The 23,200-nt window shown below is 53.9% G+C and overlaps 7 protein-coding genes across 7 annotated transcripts; 4 read left to right on the top strand and 3 right to left on the bottom strand.

Annotated features, from left to right (window-relative positions):
* Positions 1 to 174: 174 nt before the first annotated feature.
* On the top strand, positions 175 to 2,228 carry ASPSYDRAFT_45707 (uncharacterized protein). The gene is made up of 8 exons (XM_040847098.1): positions 175 to 340; positions 390 to 485; positions 531 to 600; positions 658 to 1,041; positions 1,090 to 1,261; positions 1,308 to 1,683; positions 1,738 to 1,898; positions 1,949 to 2,228. The coding sequence occupies exons 1-8, from the start codon at positions 248 to 250 to the stop codon at positions 2,106 to 2,108; spliced, it is 1,512 nt and encodes a 503-aa protein (XP_040703078.1). The 5' UTR covers positions 175 to 247; the 3' UTR covers positions 2,109 to 2,228.
* A 516-nt stretch (positions 2,229 to 2,744) lies between these two features.
* On the top strand, positions 2,745 to 3,792 carry ASPSYDRAFT_31880 (elongation of very long chain fatty acids protein; the record flags this gene model as incomplete). The annotated part of the gene is made up of 3 exons (XM_040844919.1): positions 2,745 to 3,128; positions 3,170 to 3,458; positions 3,560 to 3,792. The coding sequence occupies 3 exons, from the start codon at positions 2,745 to 2,747 to the stop codon at positions 3,790 to 3,792; spliced, it is 906 nt and encodes a 301-aa protein (XP_040703077.1).
* A 2,272-nt stretch (positions 3,793 to 6,064) lies between these two features.
* Positions 6,065 to 10,020, top strand: ASPSYDRAFT_150870 (uncharacterized protein; the record flags this gene model as incomplete). Its single annotated transcript, XM_040842046.1, has 3 exons — positions 6,065 to 6,292; positions 6,349 to 9,608; positions 9,672 to 10,020. 3 exons carry the CDS (start codon positions 6,065 to 6,067, stop codon positions 10,018 to 10,020), a joined length of 3,837 nt encoding a protein of 1,278 aa, XP_040703076.1.
* Positions 10,021 to 11,248: 1,228 nt separating this feature from the next.
* Positions 11,249 to 12,251, top strand: ASPSYDRAFT_31878 (Clr5 domain-containing protein; the record flags this gene model as incomplete). The annotated part of the gene is made up of 2 exons (XM_040844918.1): positions 11,249 to 11,376; positions 11,423 to 12,251. 2 exons carry the CDS (start codon positions 11,249 to 11,251, stop codon positions 12,249 to 12,251), a joined length of 957 nt encoding a protein of 318 aa, XP_040703075.1.
* Positions 12,252 to 16,182: 3,931 nt separating this feature from the next.
* ASPSYDRAFT_58384 (uncharacterized protein) lies at positions 16,183 to 16,996 on the bottom strand (the record flags this gene model as incomplete). The annotated part of the gene is made up of 4 exons (XM_040849526.1): positions 16,183 to 16,296; positions 16,359 to 16,784; positions 16,849 to 16,890; positions 16,943 to 16,996. The coding sequence occupies 4 exons, from the start codon at positions 16,994 to 16,996 to the stop codon at positions 16,183 to 16,185; spliced, it is 636 nt and encodes a 211-aa protein (XP_040703074.1).
* Positions 16,997 to 18,017: 1,021 nt separating this feature from the next.
* ASPSYDRAFT_105414 (uncharacterized protein) lies at positions 18,018 to 20,286 on the bottom strand (the record flags this gene model as incomplete). The annotated part of the gene is made up of 2 exons (XM_040839841.1): positions 18,018 to 19,598; positions 19,774 to 20,286. Coding segments are annotated over 2 exons (2,094 nt in total), but the record flags the coding sequence as incomplete, so codon positions are not given.
* Positions 20,287 to 20,501: 215 nt separating this feature from the next.
* dppIV (prolyl dipeptidyl peptidase DppIV) lies at positions 20,502 to 22,867 on the bottom strand (the record flags this gene model as incomplete). The annotated part of the gene is made up of 2 exons (XM_040852258.1): positions 20,502 to 22,805; positions 22,862 to 22,867. The coding sequence occupies 2 exons, from the start codon at positions 22,865 to 22,867 to the stop codon at positions 20,502 to 20,504; spliced, it is 2,310 nt and encodes a 769-aa protein (XP_040703072.1).
* Positions 22,868 to 23,200: the final 333 nt, after the last annotated feature.

The raw sequence follows: 23,200 nt of genomic DNA, 5'->3' as shown, positions 1-23,200 counted from the left end.
GCCCTGCAGATCCAAATTGCGGTCCCGCCTGAAACAATGACCTGTAATCGGCATTCATCTGTCGTTCTGGTCGGCTTAGTCTCGGCAGTGGACTGACTGTCACAGGTGGGCATGGGCCGATCGAATGTGAGCTGTGGACGCAGTCTGCAGTACGGAGTCCATAGATCAGTATCTGTTATATAACCTCCCAAGACGTTTCATTTTCAATTGCTTGTGAATTCCAAGTCATACAGACATCCTTGCCAAAATGACGCTCGTCATGGCTGTGCCGCATGCGCTCTCAATGAGCAACTTCAATGACGTCCAGACACTGCTGGTCTCAGCCCTGAGCTTTATTCTGGTATGCTTACGCTTTCTGAGGTTGTTGTCCTGGCCACTGACTTGTGTAGATTCCGGGTGCTTTCATATTCTGCCTGCAATTGCTGCAGCCGGGACCTGTTATTCGAGGCGTCAAGGGACCACTTATTGGAAGATATCTATTCGGAGTGAGTATCTCGACCAGATATCCTTTGCATAGCTAACCCCTGCAGCTCGACACAAAGCTAGGCTTCTTGACCGGAAGGAGTGCGTTCAAGTTCAAGTCCCTGCACGACAACTATGGTAAAACCCAGCAAGCCACCGAATCAATGCATTTGGCTGACTAGAATTGCTTTATAGGAACGGTTGTCCGGTTCGCCCCGGGCCAATTGTCGACCAACAGCATCAAGTCATTGAGAAACATCTACGGCGCCGGTCTTGGAAAGAGCAATACTTTCCTCAAGACGGGGTTCTACAAGGCCATCTCGCGACGGAACATCTTCACTGCCTCCGATCCATACTACCATGCCACCGTTCGCAAGCTCTTCAGTCCGTCGCTCAGTCCGGGATGCATGGCTGCCCATGAGGGCGTGATCAAGGGCTGCATTACGCGCTTCAATGCGCTGGTCAAGCAGAGGATAGAAGGCCGGAAGGCGATCAGCCTGAATGACCTCTACTACTGCCTGTCTGTGGATATGGTGTCCGAGGTGCTTGTAGGAAAGTCACTTGGCTGTATTGAAAGGGGTGCGTCTGTCGATTTCTTTTCCTTCGTGAAAGATCTAACTTGCATAGGCCGGCCCTTTTTCTGGACAGAACAACTCCCCCGTATCTTCTACTGGGCCACTATCCGCGACCAATTCCAGGGCTCTGGTGTTCCCACACTTATCAAGTGGATGCTGCGCCAGATTCTGCGCAAGGGAATCCGGCAGAGAAGCGAGGAGGCGAGAATGCGCCTCATTCGAGAGTATGTCTACCATATTTCCCAGCTCGTTCTATACTAATAAATATAGACAACTAAAAGCAAAGCACACCCGGCGCGACATCATGGTCGAGGTCCTGGAGAGACAAGAGACAGCCCAGCTGCCCGAGGAAGAAGTCGCAGAGAACTTCTCTGCCATTATGCTTGCTGGCTTCCACACGACATCCCACGCAATCTGCGCTGCGATCTGGCTCGTCCTTTCGCACCCGGATGTGCACGCCAGTCTCACCGAGGAACTGCGGACGCAATTCAAGTCCACGGACGATATCTCCCTGGAAGTATTAGGCAAACTGCCGTGGCTCAATGCCGTGATTACAGAGGCCCTCAGGATCTACCCCCCTGTTCCTCTCGGGGGACCCCGGGTTTCACCGGGGGCCTATGTCGATGGCGTCTATGTGCCTGCGGGTGTAAGTGCATTTCCACACTTTTCCAATCCTTGGTCTAAATTTTGAATCGTGCAGGTTGAAATCGGCATCTCGCTATACGCCCTGCACCACAACCCGGAGTACTTCAACAACCCGGCCAGATTCAACCCCAAGCGATGGATCAGGACTGACTCGACCGACAAGAAAGAGGCTGTCCAGCCTTTCCTACTTGGGAGCCGGTCTTGCATTGCCAAATAGTAAGTCTACTCTACTGCTTTACCTGTAGCACTTCTGTCTAACCAAACAGCTTCGCGCAACAAATGCTGCTTCTCACGCTATCTTCGTTTTTCGTCGAATTCGACGGTCAGTATGTAGGCAGAGTCCAGGACTGGACGACACAGTCTCGCTGCTACGCCTTTTGGGAACTGCCAGACCTCAAGGTGGCCCTGCAGGAGCACACAGCCTGAGCAGGATCCTCGGTTGGTGGTCGCTTCCATGTACATAGTTAGCAAATTGCGTAGATGATGTCTTAGCTGAGGGCAGGGACCCACAGTCCTGATTAATGAATGCCGTTTCCACTAGACCAGTCCACATCGTGCGTTAGTTGTTACAGACCGCGGACCGTGCTGCATCAGGGAAATCAGCCGGGACTATTGAACTCCCACTCTGCTAATACTAAATGACCCATCCCGTTCAATGTCCCGGGAATTCGATAAAGTCGATCGGAGGTAATTTCAGTAGGGCTGGCCTCGGCTTGAATTTGGTCCCAGGCCCACCGGCGAATTAGTATAACACTTATGGTAGACTATAGTAGGGCATCCCCACCAACGTGTATACCCCATAGGCATCGCAATTATGGGCGATGCGAGTGCACGTTTCGAGAATCCACGGACCAGGTTCATCACGACACATGGCCCTGTCTAATGAAATGCCGATGGCTGTCGCATCACAGAGCCGACGACAGAGCCGGCTGTTACACGCCCACAGGTCCTGTTTCAAGGGGTTATATGCCTTCATCAGTTCGCATGTAGATAAGAGGTCTTGAAGTACCGAAGGACAATTGAACATTGCAACTATCCCTTTTCCTCACAGCTTCATCCGACATGGCGATTACACTCGACCGTCCCTTTGGCGTCCATCTCTGGCCACACTTCAGCAAGGGCTTCACGGCTCTTACCGGGAAATCGACGTCCGATTTCGAGCTCGTCCCTGGAGTGACCCCTATGACTACACTGCAGGGAACTATAGCGTCGCTTCTAAGCTACTACGTCGTCGTCCTTGGAGGGCGACAGCTCATGAAGAACCGGGCTGCCTTCAAACTGCAGACCCCATTCATCATCCACAACTTCATCCTGACTGCAATCAGCGGCGTGCTCCTTGCGCTCTTCGTCGAGCAGATCCTCCCAACGCTCTTCCAGGATGGAGTCCTCGTCGCGATATGCGATGCACGAGGTGGCTGGACCGATGAACTCGTCCTACTCTACTATGTAGGCCTTTGACCAAGAACCATATGGACCATCACTAACAGATACAGCTAAACTACCTAACGAAGTACCTGGAACTTGCAGACACAGTCTTCCTCGTCCTGAAAAAGAAACCGCTTACATTCCTGCACACATACCACCACGGCGCAACGGCACTGCTGTGCTACGTCGAGCTGGTCGGCCGCACGTCCGTCAGTTGGGTGCCCATCACGCTCAACCTGACCGTCCACGTCGTGATGTACTGGTACTACTTCCAGAGCGCGCGCGGGATCCGCATCTGGTGGAAGCGCTACATAACCATTCTCCAGATCGCGCAGTTCGTGATCGACATCGGTGAGTCCAGTCCAGTCCCCTCCCCCGCAAAGAGATCAGAATCACAGTACATACATCCTCGGCACAAGCAAAGCTAACCAGTATTATTCTGACATGAGTAGGATTCATCTACTTCGCCTCATACACGTACTTCGCATCAACGTACTTCCCCTGGGCGCCGAACGCCGGAAACTGCATGGGCGAGGAGTACGCGGCTGGATTCGGGGTGTTCATTATCAGCTCGTACCTGCTGCTGTTTATCTCGTTCTACCTGACGACGTATAAGACGCAGGCGCCGAGGCTGTATAGCCAGGCCTCGAGGGCACTGGGGCCGAAGAAGGAGAAGGGTCTGTGATTGCTCGCTGAGATCTTCTCTACCTGAACTAAGATAGTGATGGGGATGGGGAGAGATGAGGATCGTCTACATGACAAGGATGTATCCTTGAAGAACTGGGGAAGCAGGGGATAACGCGGGGGTACTAGTACAGTGCAGTTGATCTTGTTAATTCATGATTGCGATGTCTTCTATACCATTCTATCTACGTACATGAGATCTTGACTAGACGGCGTCGAACACCTGTTTGCTCGTGAGGGACTTTGCATGATACTGAGTCATGAAAATGACTTTACATCTCGTAGTATTCCAATGCAGCACGCGCGACCGAGATCAACAGGCACTCTTGCACTTTTGCCACTCTTGCCACCGAGGAACAAGTAAATAACAAACAGTAAAACCAATAGTAAGATAGCGACATCCGGGGTACAGCGAATGCATCCATAGTGCTGTCGATCTCATCTCCCCCGCCAACAAAGTTATCCAGACTGACGTTGACCTGCAACCTCGTACATTCAAGGTTCTGACTGACTTGGGCGACCGAGGTACCTGTTGGACTCGCTACCACAGCCTGCGTTCCCTGGTTCGCTCTCCCAGATCGTTAATGCGTCCGGGGTGATCGGCAAACAGGCTGCAATCAATGCGTCCGTAAATAGAGGGTCTAAAAGGGGATGTCTACCTGGTTCCACGGTAAAAGCAAGTCACTTGCTGGAGAGTTTGAGTCGGATTGGGTTTGGTTAATCGCGCACATCCCCCAGTTCAGTTTTGAGTGACAGTGCGCTCAGATACCGAGCAGTTAGTGGGACAAATCACCCATGTGGGAGTGGAATCCGAATCCAAATTTGAGATTCGGGATTTGAGATTTGAGATTTGAGATTCCGACTCGGTACTATTTCTAAATACTGACATGATTCCAGTAAATTCGCCGAAACAGAATCCAGTGTATACGACATTCTTCTTTTCTGCGGCGTTGGGCATGAAACAGGGCTGAAACTGTCCTGGCCTTCACATGGGCAGCAAGTAGACTACTCCGGAGTAAGTACATCCTGACTGTCGATCACGGAAGCCAGGTCGAGGCGACCAGTTCTCGATCTTGAATCGCACAGCTTGCCCGATCCGATGTAGAGACAGCGTAGTGCGTCTCAAACTTCAGCCTCGTGGGGTGGATGTATCACGTATCAAATGGAGAGCTAAGACACTGGACTTGTCGATCGGAACTGCTCAACACGAGATGAAGATAAATTACGGAGCAGATAACGTTAGGAACCTCGAGATTGAAACAGGCCCACCTGCTGAACACGCCCCGCCTGGCCTAGGTTGACTGTTGGCTCAACTGCCGTGATCGCCGCCATGTCCAACCCTGGTGGACATGGCTTGTTTCGCCGTTTCACTGGCGTTAGAAGAAGCAAAACGCTTGTAAAATAATCCTAGCAATCCCCCTGATCCAGTCTCCAGAGACCCTTACAGTAAACTACACTAAATCCACAGTCGGCACAGCTCAATAATTAGGCGGGCGCAGAAATCCTGGGTCTGGTGTCATACTACAGAGTGCCGACTGATCAGTGTAGGGCCACTGGCATTCCAACCGTTTCACGTCGAAGCCTAGCGCGCTCGCAATCGGCTCTTGCCCGTCAGTCACAGGCTTCGGCACAATTCGTCGGGACAGGAGAAGCAGCCTGGATCTGATCCTGGCCGGGGTGGAGCGGAGCTGGAAGAGGAATGCAGTCCGTTCTGGGAAGCGTGTCAGAGACTCGGTCTTTCAGAGTGTCAGTGTCTCCTCGCGGGGTGCTTTCCTGTGACCTCGCTCTCCAGTTGCCTTTGTAGTCTGTGTTTGATTCCGAAGCTTAGCCTGGAACATTGGAGCTCCTGTGCTGTTCTCGTTGCTGCAGCTCCGGGTGCGGTTCTTAGGTTTGGGCTTGTATACAAACTCAGCGAAGAACGACGGGCTTGACAGTCGACAGTGGGCGACGCCGAATCGCAGTATTGCTACGCCAGCTGGCTCTGATCTAACCTTCGCATGCAGCATGCCACGACAGTGATAGGACCGCAAGCACGTTTAACTTCGATAGTCGCCGATCGACTCGGCTGTCACTCACACTTATAATCGCAATCATCGTGGTGAATAATGAATATGGAGTACAATCGCGGCTGGAATCGCAGCGGCAACCTGCGTCCCGACAGCAGGCACATGAAGAGAAGCAGGGCGAGCAATGTCCGAGACAGCATGGCCTTTTTCACGGCCGACTGGGAGGAGGTGCCAATGGACACCATGCGGATGACGCGCCGGTCGCTGATGTTTCCTTTGGACATGGAAGAAAAGGCCAAAGACGACGGCAATGGAGATGGAACTGGAAATGGAAATGGCAGTGATAACGACGTCCTGGCACAGCAGATCCAGATGCCCACGCCCAAGGTAGGGTACTTCCAGATCTATCGCTATGCGTCGCGCTGGGACTGGGCGCTGCTCGTACTGGGAGGTCTATGTGCGATTGGGGGAGGGGCTGCATTGCCACTATTCACGGTATGTCAAAGTGATGGTATAAAATTATATAGAATTGTATAGCTGACGGTATATAGGTCTTCTTCGGCAACATCACATCCACATTCCGCGAGGTGGCCAGCTACGCCATGAGCTACGACCACTTCTACGACATCCTGACCAAGAACGTCAAGTACTTCATCTACCTAGGCGTCGGCGAGTTCCTGACCATCGGCACGGCGACCTTTGCCTTCGTGCACACCGGCAACTCCGTCACGCAGAAGATCCGCGTGCGGTATCTGCAGGCCATCCTGCAGCAGAACATCGCCTTCTTCGACTCCCTGGGCGCCGGCGAGATCACGACGCGCATCTCCGGCGACATGCACCTGATCCAGGATGGGATCTCCGAGAAGGCGAGTCTAGTCTTAGCCGGTGTCTCCAGCTTCTTCACGGCATTTATAATCGCCTTCGTCAAGTACTGGAAGCTAGCACTCATTTCGACATCTACTCTCGGCGCGCTGCTGATCATCATGGGCGTGGGCTCGACCGTCTCGGTGATATACAGCAAGCGCTCGATCGAGTGCTACGGCAAGGGAGGGAGTATAGCAGACAACGTACTCAACTCGATCCGCACAGTCGTAGCATTCGGGGCACAGGAAGCCCTCGCAAAGAAATACGAAAGCCACCTCCGCGAAGCAGAGCGATTCGGCCGGATCGTGCAGATGACATTCGCCCTCGTCATCGCGGGCATCCTCGGCGTGATGTATTTGAACTATGGGCTGGGCCTGTGGATGGGCTCCAGGTTTCTAGTCAGCGACTCGGCGAATGTCCAGCCGGGGGATATCCTGACCATCATGATGTCTATCATCCTGGGTTCATATGCGCTGGGGAATGTCGCGCCGAATATCCAGGCCTTCTCCGATGCAGCCGCTGCAGCGACCAAGATCTTTGGCACGATAGACAGGGAGTCACCGCTGAACCCGCTCTCCACGGACGGCCAGCGCCTGTCGACAGTAACAGGGGAGCTGGAGTTCAAGAACATCCGACACGCATACCCCTCGCGTCCTGAAGTCACAGTCATGGAAAAGTTCAACCTGCGTATCCCAGCCGGCAAAACAACGGCCTTTGTCGGGCCCTCGGGGTCAGGGAAGAGCACCATCATCGGACTGCTCGAGCGGTTCTATAACCCCGTGGCCGGCGATGTGCTTCTAGACGGGCACGACATTGAGTCACTGAACCTGCAATGGCTGCGGCAGCAAATCTCGCTCGTCTCGCAGGAGCCGCAGCTCTTCACGGCAACGATATACGAGAATATCAAGTACGGGCTGATTGGGTCGGAGTTTGAGAACGAGCCGGACGACCAGATCAGAACGCGGATTATCAAGGCTGCTCAGATTGCCGACGCGCATGACTTTGTCTCTGCCTTGCCAGAGAAATACGAGACGAATATAGGAACGCTGGCTCTATCAGGAGGGCAGAAGCAGCGGATTGCCATTGCGCGTGCCATAGTCAAAGAGCCGAAGATCCTTCTACTGGATGAAGCGACGTCCGCGCTGGACACAAAGTCAGAAGGACTGGTCCAGGCAGCTCTAGACCGGGCAGCGAAAGGACGCACAACGATAGTCATAGCGCATCGACTATCCACCATCAAGACGGCGCATAACATCGTGGTGATGATGGGCGGGAAGATCGCGGAGCAGGGGACGCACGCTCAGTTACTGGAGACTGGAGGCGTGTATGCCAGTCTTGTCCAGGCGCAGAGCATCAAAGATAGTGCGCCCCAAGGCGAAGGAGACAAGGAACTGGCGACGCTCTGGTTCGAAGACGACGATGCAGAGTCGGACTACTTCACGGCGGACTCGATAGACTCGCCGCTGACGCCGTATAAGCGGCAGAGCGTGTTGACTCTTGGCGGAGGACAGATCAAGGAAAAGAGGTTTACAGTTCCGACGCTGATCAAGTTCATTGCCAGCTTCAACAAGCCGGAGAAGTACATCATGGGCGTTGGGCTGGTGCTGTCGCTGTTTGCTGGTGGTGTGCAGCCGGCGCAGTCGGTGTTGCTGGCAAAAGCCGTCAACGCCATCTCTATCCCAGTATCCGAGCCAGACAGGTTAAAGCATGAGACCAGCTTCTGGGCGTCCATGTTCCTGATGACGGGATTGATTACCATGTTCCTCTTCGGCTCGCAGGGGGCGTTGTTCGCCTTCAGCGCAGAGAAGCTCATCCAGCGGGCTCGCAGCAGCACATTCAGGGTCCTCCTAAGGCAGGATATCTCGTTCTTCGATGAAGAAGACAACACCCCGGGCACACTGACGTCTATCCTGGCGACGGACGTCAAAAACCTGGCTGGAATCAGTGGCGCGACCCTAGGGACGCTTCTGATCGTCAGTGTCAACCTGTTCGGATCTCTAACGGTCGCACTGGCGCTGGGCTGGAAGCTCGCCCTCGTCTGCTCGTCCGCTGTACCCTTACTCCTTCTCAGCGGATTTCTACGCACCTGGATCCTGACTCGCTTCCAGGCGCGCGGACGCTCAGTATATCAAAAGTCCGCGAGCGAGGTCAGCGAGGCCGTGACGGCAATCCGCACCGTCGTCTCGCTGACAATGGAGCAGGTCATTCTAAACTCCTATCGCTCGCAATTAAAGCAGCAGGTCCGGTCAGACATCCCCTCGATTCTGCGCTCGTCGTTCCTCTACGCCAGCTCCGAGGCGCTGCAGTTCTTCTGCATGGCGCTCGGGTTCTGGTACGGCGGCATGCTGCTCGGCCACCACGAGTACACCATCTTCAAATTCTACGTCTGCTTCAGCGAGGTGATCTTCGGGGCCCAAGCGGCCGGCAGCGTCTTCTCATACGCCCCCGGGATGTCCAAGGCCACCCACGCAGCGGGGGAACTGAAGAAGCTCTACACCCGCAAGCCGCGCATCCACGGTCGCACGGGGGGCCAAGTCCTCACGCCCTCGTCCTTGGAAGGGAGAATCGAGTTCCGCAACGTGTACTTTCGGTATCCGACGCGCATCGAGACGCCCGTGCTGCAGGGGCTGAACTTCAGCGTGCAGCCGGGGCAGTTCGTCGCGTTTGTGGGCGCCAGCGGGTGCGGCAAGAGCACGACCATCGCGCTGCTGGAGCGCTTCTATAACCCACTGGCTGGGGCGATCTGCGTGGATGGCAGGGACATCAGCGGGCTGGAGCTCCAGTCGTACCGGCGGCAGCTGGCATTTGTTGGCCAGGAGCCCGCGCTGTTCCAGGGGACTATCAAGGAGAATATCCTTCTGGGGATGGATGCGGAGGAGGTCAGCGACCGAGCCCTGATTGCTGCTTGCAGGGACGCAAATATCTACGATTTTGTCATTTCGCTGCCGTACGTCCTTTCCTTTCCTATTATAAATAGATAACTTGGATAGACTGGAGCTGACTTTCACAGACAAGGCTTCCACACCGAAGTCGGCAGCAAAGGGGGCATGCTCTCAGGAGGGCAGAAGCAGCGCATCGCAATCGCACGAGCCCTCTTGCGCAACCCCCGGATTCTGCTACTGGACGAAGCGACATCGGCGCTGGACTCGGAGTCTGAGAGCATCGTGCAGGCCGCGCTGGATACGGCAGCCCGGGGCCGAACAACGCTGGCGGTGGCCCACCGGCTCAGTACGATCCAGCGGGCGGACGTGATCTACGTGCTGGCCAACGGCAGGATTGCGGAATCCGGGACGCATGGCGAGCTACTGCGACGGCGGGGGCATTACTACGACCTGGTTAATTTGCAGAGTCTGGCTTGAAGGACTTGGGTCTGGGATGGCCCTGGGGTTCACGGATTTCATACGGGTTCGAGTTAGAGCAGGAGTCAGGTTCAGGTTCAGTTCATTCACGAGTTCGAGATAGCGTCCCTTTAATGTAATTGTATAACTTTAGTAAATGAGTTTCAGCCTCCAGGGGACTATCACGGAGAGGCTACTGCAGGAGTTCTGGAGGAGTATACCGGATACGGCAGTCATCAGCATCGGAATTTATCACCATCGATACCATCGGAGATCAAAGCGAGCACATAGCCGGGTGCCGAAACAATTAAACATCAAAATTAATCAACATTAATCAATATTAACGCTTGCTGCGGCCACAAGGTCCTCGCTCCTCATCCTCGTGGCTCCTGGCTAGCGGGTTATGGCGACCAAACACACTAGCGACAGACACCAGACATGGAGACGCTAAACGCCTCTCACAAGGGCAAAAAGCAATAAAGTTGGCGTGATGGGCACTGGCCGCACCATATCAGGCAGGTCAGTTCCGACAGACTCCCTGAACAGGTCATACGCAGCAGCGCCAGAGACAAGCTATGGACCCCGGGCGGGGATCCCTTCGGTCTCTATACCCAGCTTGCTCTAGGGCCACCCATGATCATCTGGGTCGAACCGGCGTGTCTGGAGCCACTGGAGCCCACTGGAGCCCACTGGAGCCAGCGCTCGATGCTTATGCCTAATCGGGGGCAACGCAGCAAGGATCCCTGCTGGATCGCCCATGGAACGCACGCCCGTCGCCATCCCTCGCCACTCACAGCGTGCGCTGGGCCCTCACCACGTGCTGGGGCTGGACCAGGCAGCGGCCGTTGTTTCGGTAGATGCGCACTGCCGATGCTGAGGAAATCGTGAGACGACCGTTGTGGTGTCGCCCAACCTGCGCGATTTGCGTGGATAAGGCTGGCTGGGGGATGAGCTCCGTGGTTTGGTCCTGGTCCCAACTCCTGGTTCATCTCTGGCGCTGGTTCACCGTTCACGTTGTCTCCAGGAGTGGATGGCGACTTGATCGACGATGATTCTAGCTTAGCTCAGATCCTGTTGTGGCCTTAAAAAGTTATATTAAAGGTATGGGGAAGCTTCAATAGTTCATTCATCTTCCCCTGTCTACCTCTCACTATACATTCCCACTTTACATCCACCATCTACTATACTTTTCTACCATACTACACTGTACTATACTATACTTCTACTGTACATTACTCACTACTACACCATGAAGAGCGCCATCTCGCCAGACATCTGGGAGACGAAACGCATGCTGATCACGAAGCTGTACAAGGACGAGGAGTGGCCCTTGAAGCAAGTGATCAAGCTCGTCCAGACCACAGACTTCCACCCTAGGTATGTTCATACCACACCGTCTGAAGTACTATTCTAACCCTTCCAGTGAATCCCAACTGCGCAGCCGGTTAAAGAAATGGCACATCACCAAGCCCTCGCGCAAGAAGTACGACGGCAGCAGGCGTCTCTCTGGCGCAAAGAAGAACTCGATGCAGAAGCGCCCGTCAGACTTCGACCACCCTCCAACTCTCCCTTCATCCTCGACATACAACACCCTGCAATCACATCCCCGGCCACTCCCCTCGCACAGGACCGACGAGAGCGACTCGTTCTCTGAGGGCCGCAGCGAGGTATCGCGACCCTCCGTCTCCATCCCCGAGATGTCGACATCCACATCTCCAGCAAACCACTATATTCTCCCTTCCAGCCCCGAGGACGCCCAGCTCACGAGTCCCATCTACGGGCCCAATCCGATCATGGGCCCCTCCACGCCAATAACGCCGGCAGTTTACGGCGTGGACGACTCAAGACGCGGCACCAACGATACAAGCCATACGATATACTACTTCCCACAAGAGTCCAGTCCGCCGGTCTTCCCAGCCAGCACCAGCAACAGCATGCCCGTCTCATACCCGCCAAGCGCGCCCTTCGGCTCGTTCACAGAGCCGCTGGCGATGCTGGATCAGCCGGGCGACTACATGGGATATCCGAATGTACACTACATCCCTTCGTCACAGTCACATCCATTCCCGCACCCGCACAAGGACCCGAACCCCATGGAGGCGTCCTTTTCGATGTCCGAGCTGCCCCCACCGCTGGTCGATGGGGCGTGGGTCAGCCACTATGGGCAGCCTCCATCGCGCCAACACGCACCGTCATATTTCCAGGAGGACTGCATGCAGCCTCCGATATACCAGGCCTGTAACTTCGCTTAGTGCAGCTAGATAAAGTTTAAATTTAATTTCCGTGCCAACTTTGCGCACTTGTTTCACCCTGAACGGTTTCCAGTCAACACACCGCCCGTGAATGACGTAGAGACGAGAGCGACTTGGACTTAGGGCTTTTCGGGGCAAAGGAGCTCCAGACTCAGTCTGTAGCCAGTCAGTAGCCAGTCAGTCACCAGTGGCTGCGACTCCACTGTCTTCTGCAGTGCAGAATCTGCCCACTGCTCGGAACCTGTCCGCTGCCTCTCAGTCTCCCCGCATCAAGTGGCCACTCTCGCAGTTGTCTCTCCATCTCCAACTCCCATCAGTCATCATTCTCCTCACGAGCTTTCCTTGGTTCCGGCTAGCCCTGGTTTCCTAATCCTAGCCACCGTTCCCTGGTCAGTGGTTGATGGTCATTGTGCTTTCACCGTTAACCCGGTATCCGATCCAGCCCAGGATCTCCATTTAGTGGTCGGACGTACTTCCTGTCGCAGTCTAGCGCAAGCAGCAGATCATCCATCTACCGAGGCCCCCATAATACAAAGTTACCTAGAGGGCCACTAGGCCCACTAACTCGTATAGCGCGTTCCAGCACCACGAGGACTCACGGAGATCTTGTCTCTGCAGGTACGCCGGCGGGCCCTCTGACTGGCTGCAGCAGACGAGCTGAGTGCTGACTGGCAGACTGCTGACAGATGCCTCTGTTAATTGTTGGTGGTCAGTCCGACTGACGGACGATCATGGACTCCTGGACTCGTGGGCTGCTGGCTGCTGGCTGCTGCTTTTGGGCTCTGACGTGTCTGCTTGACTCGATTTGCCTGTCGGCGATCAGGCCCAATCAAGACTGTCGCTTCCGACCGAATTACCCTGCTTGTTATGTCTGCAGTTCTGTTCTTCTCCCGTCGCCTGATTCCCATGGATGCTTCTGCCCTCTCCCACGGTCAGTTACCCTCTCTGCGACCGTTATCCATCCGCCGAATACGCGGAATACGCGGGTGGTCAGGCACTCCCTTCGCCATCCATGGTGCTGGGACTCGATGTCCGATACACTCCAGCCACCGAGGTAATGCGTCTTTTCTTAGAATATTCGCTCAGAATAGGGGCGAGAAGATGTCGCCACTGTAGCAATTTTTTTCATTGGCTGTTTAAACCACGCGCGTGACTGCCGATAGTCCAGACTATGAGCGACCTAGTGTATCAGCCTCATGGCGATAGTCCGTGAATCGCCTGCTACAGTAGGGATGTGCTGGATTTCCAGCTAATCCGATTTGCGTGTAGGAGTATCAACAGCGGCCTTATATCTCCGTTGTTACTGTTAGACTGTTTCTTTCGTATATCGCAACAAAATACCATCCCTCATTCTCCGTTCTATCCCCATTCCCCATTGTATCTCCATCCCATCCACCATCCAGGGTGTGGACGCAGATCAACCGCAGCGGAGCACCTTCTTCATCAATCGATATTAGTATTAATATTGCCTCACGCCCCCGGCTGCAGACTTGGCATCGAGTCGCCGGCCCAAATCCGCGGTTCAGTCTGCTGCTGGTTCGGAGCTTTCCTGATCAAGCAGGCGCATAACTGTCGGTCCCTGTCCACGGTTCAGGTTCCAGTCCTGTTCCAGCCCAAAACAATTGCAAACACGCCCACTGACTGGCTGGCTGCAGCCCAAACGTCCCTCCGGTGTCAGATCTCACTGGCAGGAGCTCTATCTGTCTTGGCTGCAGTGCGACCGACCGACCGACCGACTCGACCGACTCGACCAACTCGACTGGAACAGCTCGACGCGGCCACATTGCGTGATTTCACTCATCTGACCTGCCCTGCTATCGGTTTACTCGCTGGAACGCCTCCTAGACCAAGCTTCGGTTGAGCTTCGAGTGAGCTTGAATTTGGGACTTCATCGGCAACAGCATCAACGGCAAGCTTGTGACCGCGAACAGTACGTAGTATCTCGTCCCAGCAACCCGGTTAGCGAGATACACTAGCCGTGCCATGCTGGCTGGATGATACATCTGAGTGACGTGACTGGTCTGGCTGACCTGATTGGACCTGGCCACCCCGTTAACGAGTAGTGACTACTGAGTAACGGCTAGCGACATCCTGATATACCCGATCAGTGGAGCTGCCATCGCAGGGTACACGACTAGTGCAGTAGTGCTACATGTCACCGCGCTGGATCTACCTGATTCGGAGGCTGATTCCGGAACTCGCCATGCTCGCCTGTATAGTCTTTCCTCCGAGCGTGAGCAGTGAGCAGTGTAGCACGTTTTCAATCCCTGCGTCTATATCGCTCGTCCAACAGGTCCTCACCTCACCTCACCTCACCTCCCCTTACCTCGCGTAGGGCAACCGAGGTCGTGCTAAGACAACCTCAAGGACATGGAACCCAGCCACATTACAAATTTACAAACCTACTTTATCGACCAGACCAGGCCGGACCAGGCCAGACCAGAGACCAGCCAACTGCCGGCTCCCAGTTGCCGGCGCCGAGTGATCGCCGCGCATCCTCTGGACGACGACGCTTAAGTTAGAAATAATCCACCGTAGAAGATTCGAAGACAGCAAGCCTGTCTCCAATGCGTCTCCAAGACTCCAACCGTTATGCCACACCCATGGACTGAGTGCGGGGGTTCCGCGCGTTGAAGGCCGGGAGGCTCCTAGGAGCACTGACTAGAACCACAACCAGTCAACCACCGAGGGATGGAACGGACGCGAGTCGGGACAGCACGTACGTAGATGGGCAGATGGTACCGGGTACCATATGGTACCATAAGTGGCACTTTGATGTGGCGCATTGGATGGATGGGGCCGAGTACGTACCTACGACGTATATCTAGACCACGAGAACGGGGGATATTCCCTGTCAGCCAGTAGTCAAATAGCTAATACGTAGACAGACAGACAGCAGGCGAGGAAGAGAATGCCGCGAGTCCACTCGGCAAGGTGACAAGATGCCGGATCCGATGTCTGTCAGTATGGACCAACCACGTTCTGTCCTTTTCTGGTTGGCCAGTGTACATTGACGAATCCGGTTCAGCGGAGATTAAACCTGCCGATGATCCATGCCCGACATCGGAGTCTTTTCCGCTCTCTTCCGCTCTACAGTAGCTCTACTCTGTACGGAGTACGGAGTTCGCTTTTACTCTGTGCTCTGCGAAATAAAGGAGGGAGGTAAAGTTATCACCATTCAACTTCTCTCGTATATGCACAGTTAGACTCTGCAGTCGGAGTTAATTCTCGAGGCATTTAATTGGCCATAATTAGGCTTTTCAATCTATCGGGGAAAAATCCCGCAGGATTCCACCGTCTGCAGCTAACCAGCCACGCCTTGGCCTTTTTTACCTTTATGCGCGCAGCAACCTTAATGCCCTCGTTCTTGTTAATCGTTATCGACAAAAGAGGTCATCGGGGTCGTCTGCACGGATGCTGTGTCTCCTGAAGACCTGCTTGACCCCGCATCTGCAATGCATATCCTGGGTTGATTGAGGCATTGCCTTGAATGGGAATATGCAGGTTGAACTTTGTTCTAAATAGTGACGTCGGTATAGATTGTGAATTAAGTTGCAGGAAGGTTTGATTTCCGTCGTTGAGTGCGTTTACGGGATGGAGGAAGAGAAAGGCATTCTTTATATGTTGTTTAGTGTAGTTGCTGAGTTGTCATTCTTAATGGGGGAAGTGTTGAAGTGGGTGTAATAATAGTGGACGATTATATATATTTGCGCTGGAAAATTCTTCCTGATAGAGTATAATGTCAGGAACACACTAATTAACTATATTACTCTGGAGAAAATGTATTATACTTCGATTACATTTAATTCATAAGCGGATATTCTATCCACATGGTAGGAATTAAGTCTCGTTACTAGTGGTTGTATGTCACTGTTGTATCACATGCGAATCAGGGTATACTTTATAATCCCGCGAGCAACAGTGTTTATCCTTACAAACCAGCGAACTTATACACCAAGCGAGCCAATTCATACCCATCCTCTCTCACCGCGGCAATCCGACGCGTCAAGTAGCGCTGCGAATCGATAACCTCAATACTCCAGACCTATAGATCGCATCAGTCAGCACAATTCAACCAGTCACGAATAGAGAATACATCATGCATACCTGCTCCGCCGTCCACCCGCCATTCTCATTCCGTCCGAAATCATGAATGTAAAGATCCGGAATCTCTGCCTCCCCCTCGTGCCCAGGCGCAAGATACGGCTGTCCAGCCTGCAAGAAGTTCTTAATCTCTTGCTTGATACTCTCATTATCGCTAGTGGACTGCAGCTCCAAATCCGGACGAACAGCACCATCACTCTTGACGCCCTTGACGAGCTGGCTGCGCGACATCACATTGCCATAGATATGGTTTGCGCGCTCGCGCTCCGCCCAGTCCATGATGCGCTCTTCCGTTGACCCGCCGATTCCGCCCGTGAGGGTCTGCCGCATGGTTATGGTTGTTGTCTGGGTGTCGGATACGGTGGAATCGAAGGTTAGGGTGAGTGTTGCGGCGCCGATGCCTTTGCGTGTTAGCCAGCCGACGCCTTGCTGCGTGGGGTTAGCTGTTTTTCTTGTGCGGACAAAGAGCGAGGGAGTAAGGGAGAGGGCGTACGAGCTTGAGGATGGGGTCCATGTCATCGGAGATGGATTTGTCCTGGGTCGCGTTAGCGTTGTACCTGTCTGTTGGTTGGCTGAACGGTACATACCAGTGTCCAGGACCCCTTGAGGGTCTTGAGGGTGATGTCTGCGGGAATCTCCATGGTGGTCGGTGATGAATGGCAGCGACTGTTCTCTGAGTACTTCTGAGTGCTTGAAGACTTGGTTACAGTTCCTGAAGCCGCCCCTGATTCTCTTATACTACACGGAGTAGAGAGTAGAAGTTCCCGAATAGGAAAGACCCTGCATTCACATGAAAGAAAACCACGTGGTCGGCTTTTCATGTGATACCAGCCAGATCTCTGTCTCACGCAAAGTATACATGGAAATCACCATAATAAAGCTAATAATTTCAATCATAGAGTAAATACTTGCTCATAATGATCACTGCACTCCATTGCGCATAATATCTGCCATGTTCTGTAGCAGGCGTACAGAAAACCCGTCGGCGAGACACCAGTTCACCAAAGACGTCATAAGCCGAGCTATCGGAGCTACTGACAGGAACAGAAATCAGAAATCATCAATCGGGCAAGCCCCAGACTATTATCTCAGACTATCAGCCGGAGAACGCCCCGAATGCGGACCGGAATCAAGTCGCATCGCGGGCCGAGCTGGTCTTGGCTCACGGGCGACGTCGCGCATGGCCTGCTGTCTCCAGATGTCTCCAGCTGTTGATGATGAACTGCGGAGCTGGTCTGGGGATTAATTTAATTACGGAGTCGTCGACGTCGGACGGATGGAAGTTGGACGGGGAACGAGATTGCATTGCGTTGTTGTGATGGTGATTACGCGGGAGCTTCGTGTGGAGGCGGTCTTATACCATGCAAGCCATCTAATTTTGGCAGAAGGATTCAACGGCCTGCATGTAGTCTTGACATGTGTGCAATACAATGTAACGGCAGCAGTCAGCCAAGAAGAGAAAGGATATTGCCGTCGTAAACAGACGGGAACAGACTCAAAAGGTCGAGGTTGAGCGGCGAGTCCTGCAACTTGTCAGCCCGGTTTCTCATCGTCTACGTTCACTACACTTACACCTAGATCCATGCTAAGACCAGACAATGTCGGATCGTAAATGTCATAGCCTGGTATGTTATCCCTGTCAGCCCCGTCGACCGGTCTACCCAACTGAGCAGTGCTCATCTGCAGCGCCGAAAGACAATCCTTGAAGCTCTGCGTTGCAGCTTCATAAACAGCACTCTTCACGTCCTGCCCCGTTTGCATCGCGCGGATCTGACCAAGAACAGCCGATAAAAGGCCAAACCGTTTCATGCTTGGGGTGCCGCTGGCGATTGTATGGAAGAGGTGGTTCTTGATCTGCTCAAGGGTCTGAATCAGACGATCGCGATTCCCATCGACAAGAATGTCCAATGAGTCTCCATCTGGTCCTGGCAGCTCTGAGGGGAGTTCCTCTTCTAGCTGGGTAACGATTTCTAGACATAGCACTGATATGACATCCAAACTGAGCGGTCCTTTGAACGAACCCTTCCCGCTGAGGCAGAGGCGTAAGAAATCATCCACAGGCGTTTGCAGCGGAAGTTGCGACGTATCAGCATATGATACTATCACACTCGCAGACTCTAGACAAGCTTTTCGCGCGTAATAATACTGCGGGTCTTTCCTCGCCTGGACAAAAAAGGGCATATACAGGGCCAAGATATACCAGTGTAACTGGGACGCAACAAACTTCGCATGGAACTCTCCCAGTTCCAGGGAAAAACCGCGCCGGCGTCGGGTATTGGCAGAGCGCAGGAATGCTGCAGCATTCCGGCAGACAGCCCTCATTTTCCCGCCAAGGTCAAGGGCCTGTTGGTAGGACTGGCCCTTACTGTCATGTATCACGTTGAGTATTTCCACGCGCAATCTCACCGACCCTTGTAGCAGAACTTGAACTGACGAGTCCGTCACTTGATCGGCGATTGCAGCTGTGGATACCGAAGCAGTTTCCGGACCTAGATCAGTATCGTCGACATTCGAGGGAACAGTGGTGTCGAAATGAGCCGGGATGAGAATAGGCGTGCCTGACTCTAGTGAATCCTGGAGCACCAATTCCACCACAGTCGCCCAGAGTCGTGGTCGCAGTTCGGCCGCCAGCTTGGACAAGGATGAAAAGTTTGTCGGGCTACGGTGTAACCCCATTGCCATGGCCGCGCGCATGAGGGAGCCCGTGGAGAGCCAGGGAGATGAGCCTAGACCACACGCCTTGCGCGCAATCAGGAGCAAGCAAATTGCCTGGAGGCCATCGAGATTGGCAGTGGATTTGTCGGTCGGTCCAGCCAGCCACCACTGCGCGGCATATATCCATTTCTGGACCTGCTGGGCGTACACATCATTCCTATCACTGGGCCGAAATACCGTCCCGATGGCGAGGATAAGCACGAGCTTCACAAGAAAGGGAGATGTCTCGGAATCAGTCTCAGACCGCGTCCAGAACTCCTCGTATTCAGACCAGAATGACGGGACATGGATAACACGGTAGACCCCCTCGAACGTGCGCAAATAGCATCGCACAAGCTCGTCACACTCCTCTCTCGGCGGGATGGTATTACGCAAGTCCGCCACGGGCTCATTCAAGCGCACCGAACGCTGGGCCTTGATAGACCGTCGTAGCTCGCGACACTCCTTGATTGTATCAACGGCATCCTTTTTCCGGTCCCTTAGTCCCGGCTCAGTATCACTCTTATTCAGAACCTTGGCAATAGAAAGCTGCAGAGCCGTTATTCAGGTATCCCATTACGGAAGGATAAAAGAAAAGAGACGGTCGGGCTAGACTTACCTGGTCCATCTTGTTACACCAGTGCGTCGGACCCATGAACTTGACCTTCTGCGCCGACGATCGCAGGCGTGGAGCGATCAGCCCGATCGAGTTCTGCTCTTTCACAGAGGCAGTAGAATCCACACTGTTTGATCTGCGGATCAGTTGACCTTCAACCGTTTCGACCCTGGCTGTCAGCGCACGCAACTCGCGTTCTAGGCTGGGCCGTCGCGTGGCCGTCTCCTCTGACCCCGAACTCGGACTCGAAACATGCTGCTCCAGAGAGTGCAGACGGTCCTGGATATTTCGAATGGCAGAAACCAAGTCATCCGTGGCAGCGATAGCGCCGTGCTCAGTCGCGGACGACGTGGTCGGAGTCAACAAACTCGGGTTCCCACCTGAAGCAATTCTCCGAGGCCGAGACACCTTCGACAACGGTTCTCGCTGGACTCGCGACTGGGTATCGAATCGGGCTTCACCTGCAGTCCGGGAATCTGATGCGACGGCCGCATCGCGATAGGAGCAGTTCAGCTCGGATTTGGCGCGCGTGCAGGGTCCGCATGGCACGCTCAGGTCGCAGCGGACTTTGCGCTGGCGGCACTGCTCGCATGCCTTTGCGGGGCGTCTGCGTTTTCGTGGGGGTTCATTAGGCATAATGGATTGATGGAATAAATCCAGGTAGATAAACAGTAAACACCGAGTATAGTGAAGAGAGGGATGAAGAGCGGACTGGATCTTTGTTAACCCCGAGGACCGAGGCCGAGGCCGGGGCCGGGCTTAAGAAAATGCCGCACATCAGATATTAATTATGGAGTATAGGCGTATATACCTAAAAGCTAAGGCTAATACAAGTATTAATTAGCCATCCACTGGTGTCTCTTGCTCCACTGATGTGTATCCTCCGTGTCCGACCGTTTCTTCTCCTCGTACAGCCTCTGCGCCAGCTGTCTATACAAGAAAACATTCCCTCCGTTATAGTTAATGCTATGGTCTGAGTCGGTAAACCACTGCACCTGCATTTGCTCTGGCGTGACACCGTCGCCGATCAGAGTATCGACCAGAGCTGCAGCATTCTGGAAATGAACATTGTCGTCGCCTGTGCCGTGCTGGATCAGGAATCCGCCTTCTACATTCTTGAAGCCCTCGGTGCGTCGGATGGCGGTGGTATTATACCCGTCCTCGTTCGTTGAAAGCGTCTTCATGTACCGCTCGGTATACATTGAGTCGTAGAACCGCCAGTCAGAGACAGGCGCGGTCAATAGACCGAGCGAGAACGCGCCGCTGTCAGTTTCAAGGACCTTGCCCGTGAGGTAACCCCCATAACTCCAGCCCCAGATTGCAATGTGGTCGGAATCAATCCATTCTCGCTGTGCGGCCTGCTTTGCAGCATACACCTGGTCCTCTGCCTCAAGGTTTCCAAGATGTTTGGCTACCAAGGAGCGGAACTCGCGTCCCTTATAGCCAGTACCGCGGTTGTCCACAGTCCAGGTAATAAATTCAAGCTCAGGGTCAGACGCAACGTATGCTTTAAAGTCGAGTCGGTTCCACGCTTTGCTAACCTCTTGTGCTCCTGGGCCGCCGTATGGAGTGAACAGTAGAGGATATTTTTTCTCCTTGGAGAAGTTCGGCGGCAGCCTCTGCATTACGTTCAACTTCTCTCCGCTGGGAATCGTCAGCTCGAAGTAGCTGGTTTCCGGTAATGCGTAGCCCTTGAGCTTCTCAATCAGTGCTGCATTGCTGGTGAGGGTGCGAAGAGGAGCCGTCTGGTTGACGGAGTAGAGCTCCTGGTATGGGACATCTGGACCGGCGTAGGTGAGGATGTAATATCCAGCCTTTGCAGAAAAGGAAGCACTCCAGTATGCTTCGACGGTGTCATCCACCAGGGGCTTGATCTTGAAGGTTTTATATGACACTGAGTATAGGTGTCTCTCGGTGCTGTGGTGCTGCGTCGAGAGATAGTATACGAGCTGACGCTGTTGATCAATGCTCACCACCCCCGTAACCTCCCATTCTCCCTCCGTCAGTGCGATGGGGTCGCCGCCTGAGGCTGAGAAGAGATACAGGTGTGTCCAACCGGTGTGGTCGGAAAGATCCACAAAATATGTAGAGGATGCATTTCTACCACCGAGTGGTCCAACGTACGCCATCGACAGCCAATTATCTAACCAGCCATCAGTTCCATCGCGCTCATGTGCAACTGTAGCATCACCAGATGTCGTATCCACGATGACAATCTTCTGCTCATCCTGCACACGGTTGAAGGCCTTGACAGCTACAGCCCCATGGGCGTCTGTCACCCAGGCTACTTCACCAATAACCAACTCGCTGGGGTCAAACGCATCGATCGGAATAGTGGTAACCTTGTTATCGCTAAGCTGGAGAACACTCAGCTTAACTGTTGGGTTTGTCTCGGAGACCTTGGGGTATCTGATCTCGAGCTCGCGCGGATATGGAGGCGCCACCTCCTGGCTGTCCATGTAGTATGGGACAGTGTATGTAGGAACGCCAGTCTCATTGAAGCTCAGGAATGCGAGCAGCTCCGCGTCAGGCGAGAACCAGATCGCGAACCGGTCGCCCAGAATTTCCTCTTCGTAGATCCAGTCAGGCACGCCATGGAACAGGTCTGGTCCGCCGTCTTCGGTGATCGCAGTCACCGAGCCATCAACCCAAGTAAACAGATTATTTCCGCGTACAAACGCGATGGATTTGCCGTCGGGGCTCCACTGGGCGTACTGGATATCGCCGACCTGGCCTTCCACCAGCGGCGTCGACTCGAATGTCTCGACATCCTGGATGTAGTAATCAGCGAAGAAGGAATGGCGGTACTGCTTCGTGTAGTTAGTTGCCCAGAGCACAGACGATAGATCCGGACTTATCCAGTAGTCGTACGCGTCGTCTGGCACCTGGTCGGCTGGAACAATGGTCTGCGATCGGTTGGTGACGATGCTCTCGATCTTGATGCTCCCGTCCTGCTCTTGGAAGACGTACTCCCCGTCATTGTCGGTCTCAATCCATTGGACCGAGATCGAGGAGGGAGACAGCTCAGAGGTGACCACCGTTTCATTGAATGTCAGTCGTTTTGATCCGGTCGCTCTGGGCTCGCGTGGTCTCCAGTGCACAGCAATAGAGACGCCTACAAGGAGCGATAAGGTGGAAAGCTGCGCATGTTAGCATAAGATTATTGTTGACTGACAGACATAGCTCAGTATATAACCTTCATTTTGCACGACCAGGCTCCAGCATTTACTCTGCCTTCTTGCTATGGAGTTTCCCAAATTGCCACCCCGAGGAATGGGCGACAACCCCAATTTAAAGCAGGCCAACCCCCGCAGCACAATAACAGCCCCAGCTTATCAGACAGCAGCAGGACGAGTCTGTGCATCCAGGAACATGCGCCAAGGCGTGACTGCGTCCGGCCGGCGATAACCGCCGAGTGTTTGTGCACCCAGAAGGCGCGATCGGCAGCATCGCGTGCTTAGTGCTGCAACCCAAGACTGGCTCTCAGATTAACCAAGACGTTTGGAAGGTGATGGGTACTCCAAGGTAGCATGCC

Source organism: Aspergillus sydowii (assembly GCF_001890705.1).
Source record: "Aspergillus sydowii CBS 593.65 unplaced genomic scaffold ASPSYscaffold_5, whole genome shotgun sequence".
Classification (NCBI taxonomy): Eukaryota; Fungi; Ascomycota; class Eurotiomycetes; order Eurotiales; family Aspergillaceae; genus Aspergillus; species Aspergillus sydowii.
The sequence above is the reverse complement of the archived record's forward strand: the minus strand, read 5'-3'. Positions and strand labels throughout refer to the sequence as shown.

Excerpts from the sequence above, each read along its gene's own strand:
- ASPSYDRAFT_45707 (XM_040847098.1), top strand. The coding sequence starts at position 248 with ATGACGCTCGTCATGGCTGTGCCGCATGCGCTCTCAATGAGCAACTTC. Across the intron at positions 1,262-1,307 it reads AGAATGCGCCTCATTCGAGA|ACAACTAAAAGCAAAGCACA; the intron begins GTATGTCTACCA and ends TAATAAATATAG. Across the intron at positions 1,899-1,948 it reads CGGTCTTGCATTGCCAAATA|CTTCGCGCAACAAATGCTGC; the intron begins GTAAGTCTACTC and ends CTAACCAAACAG.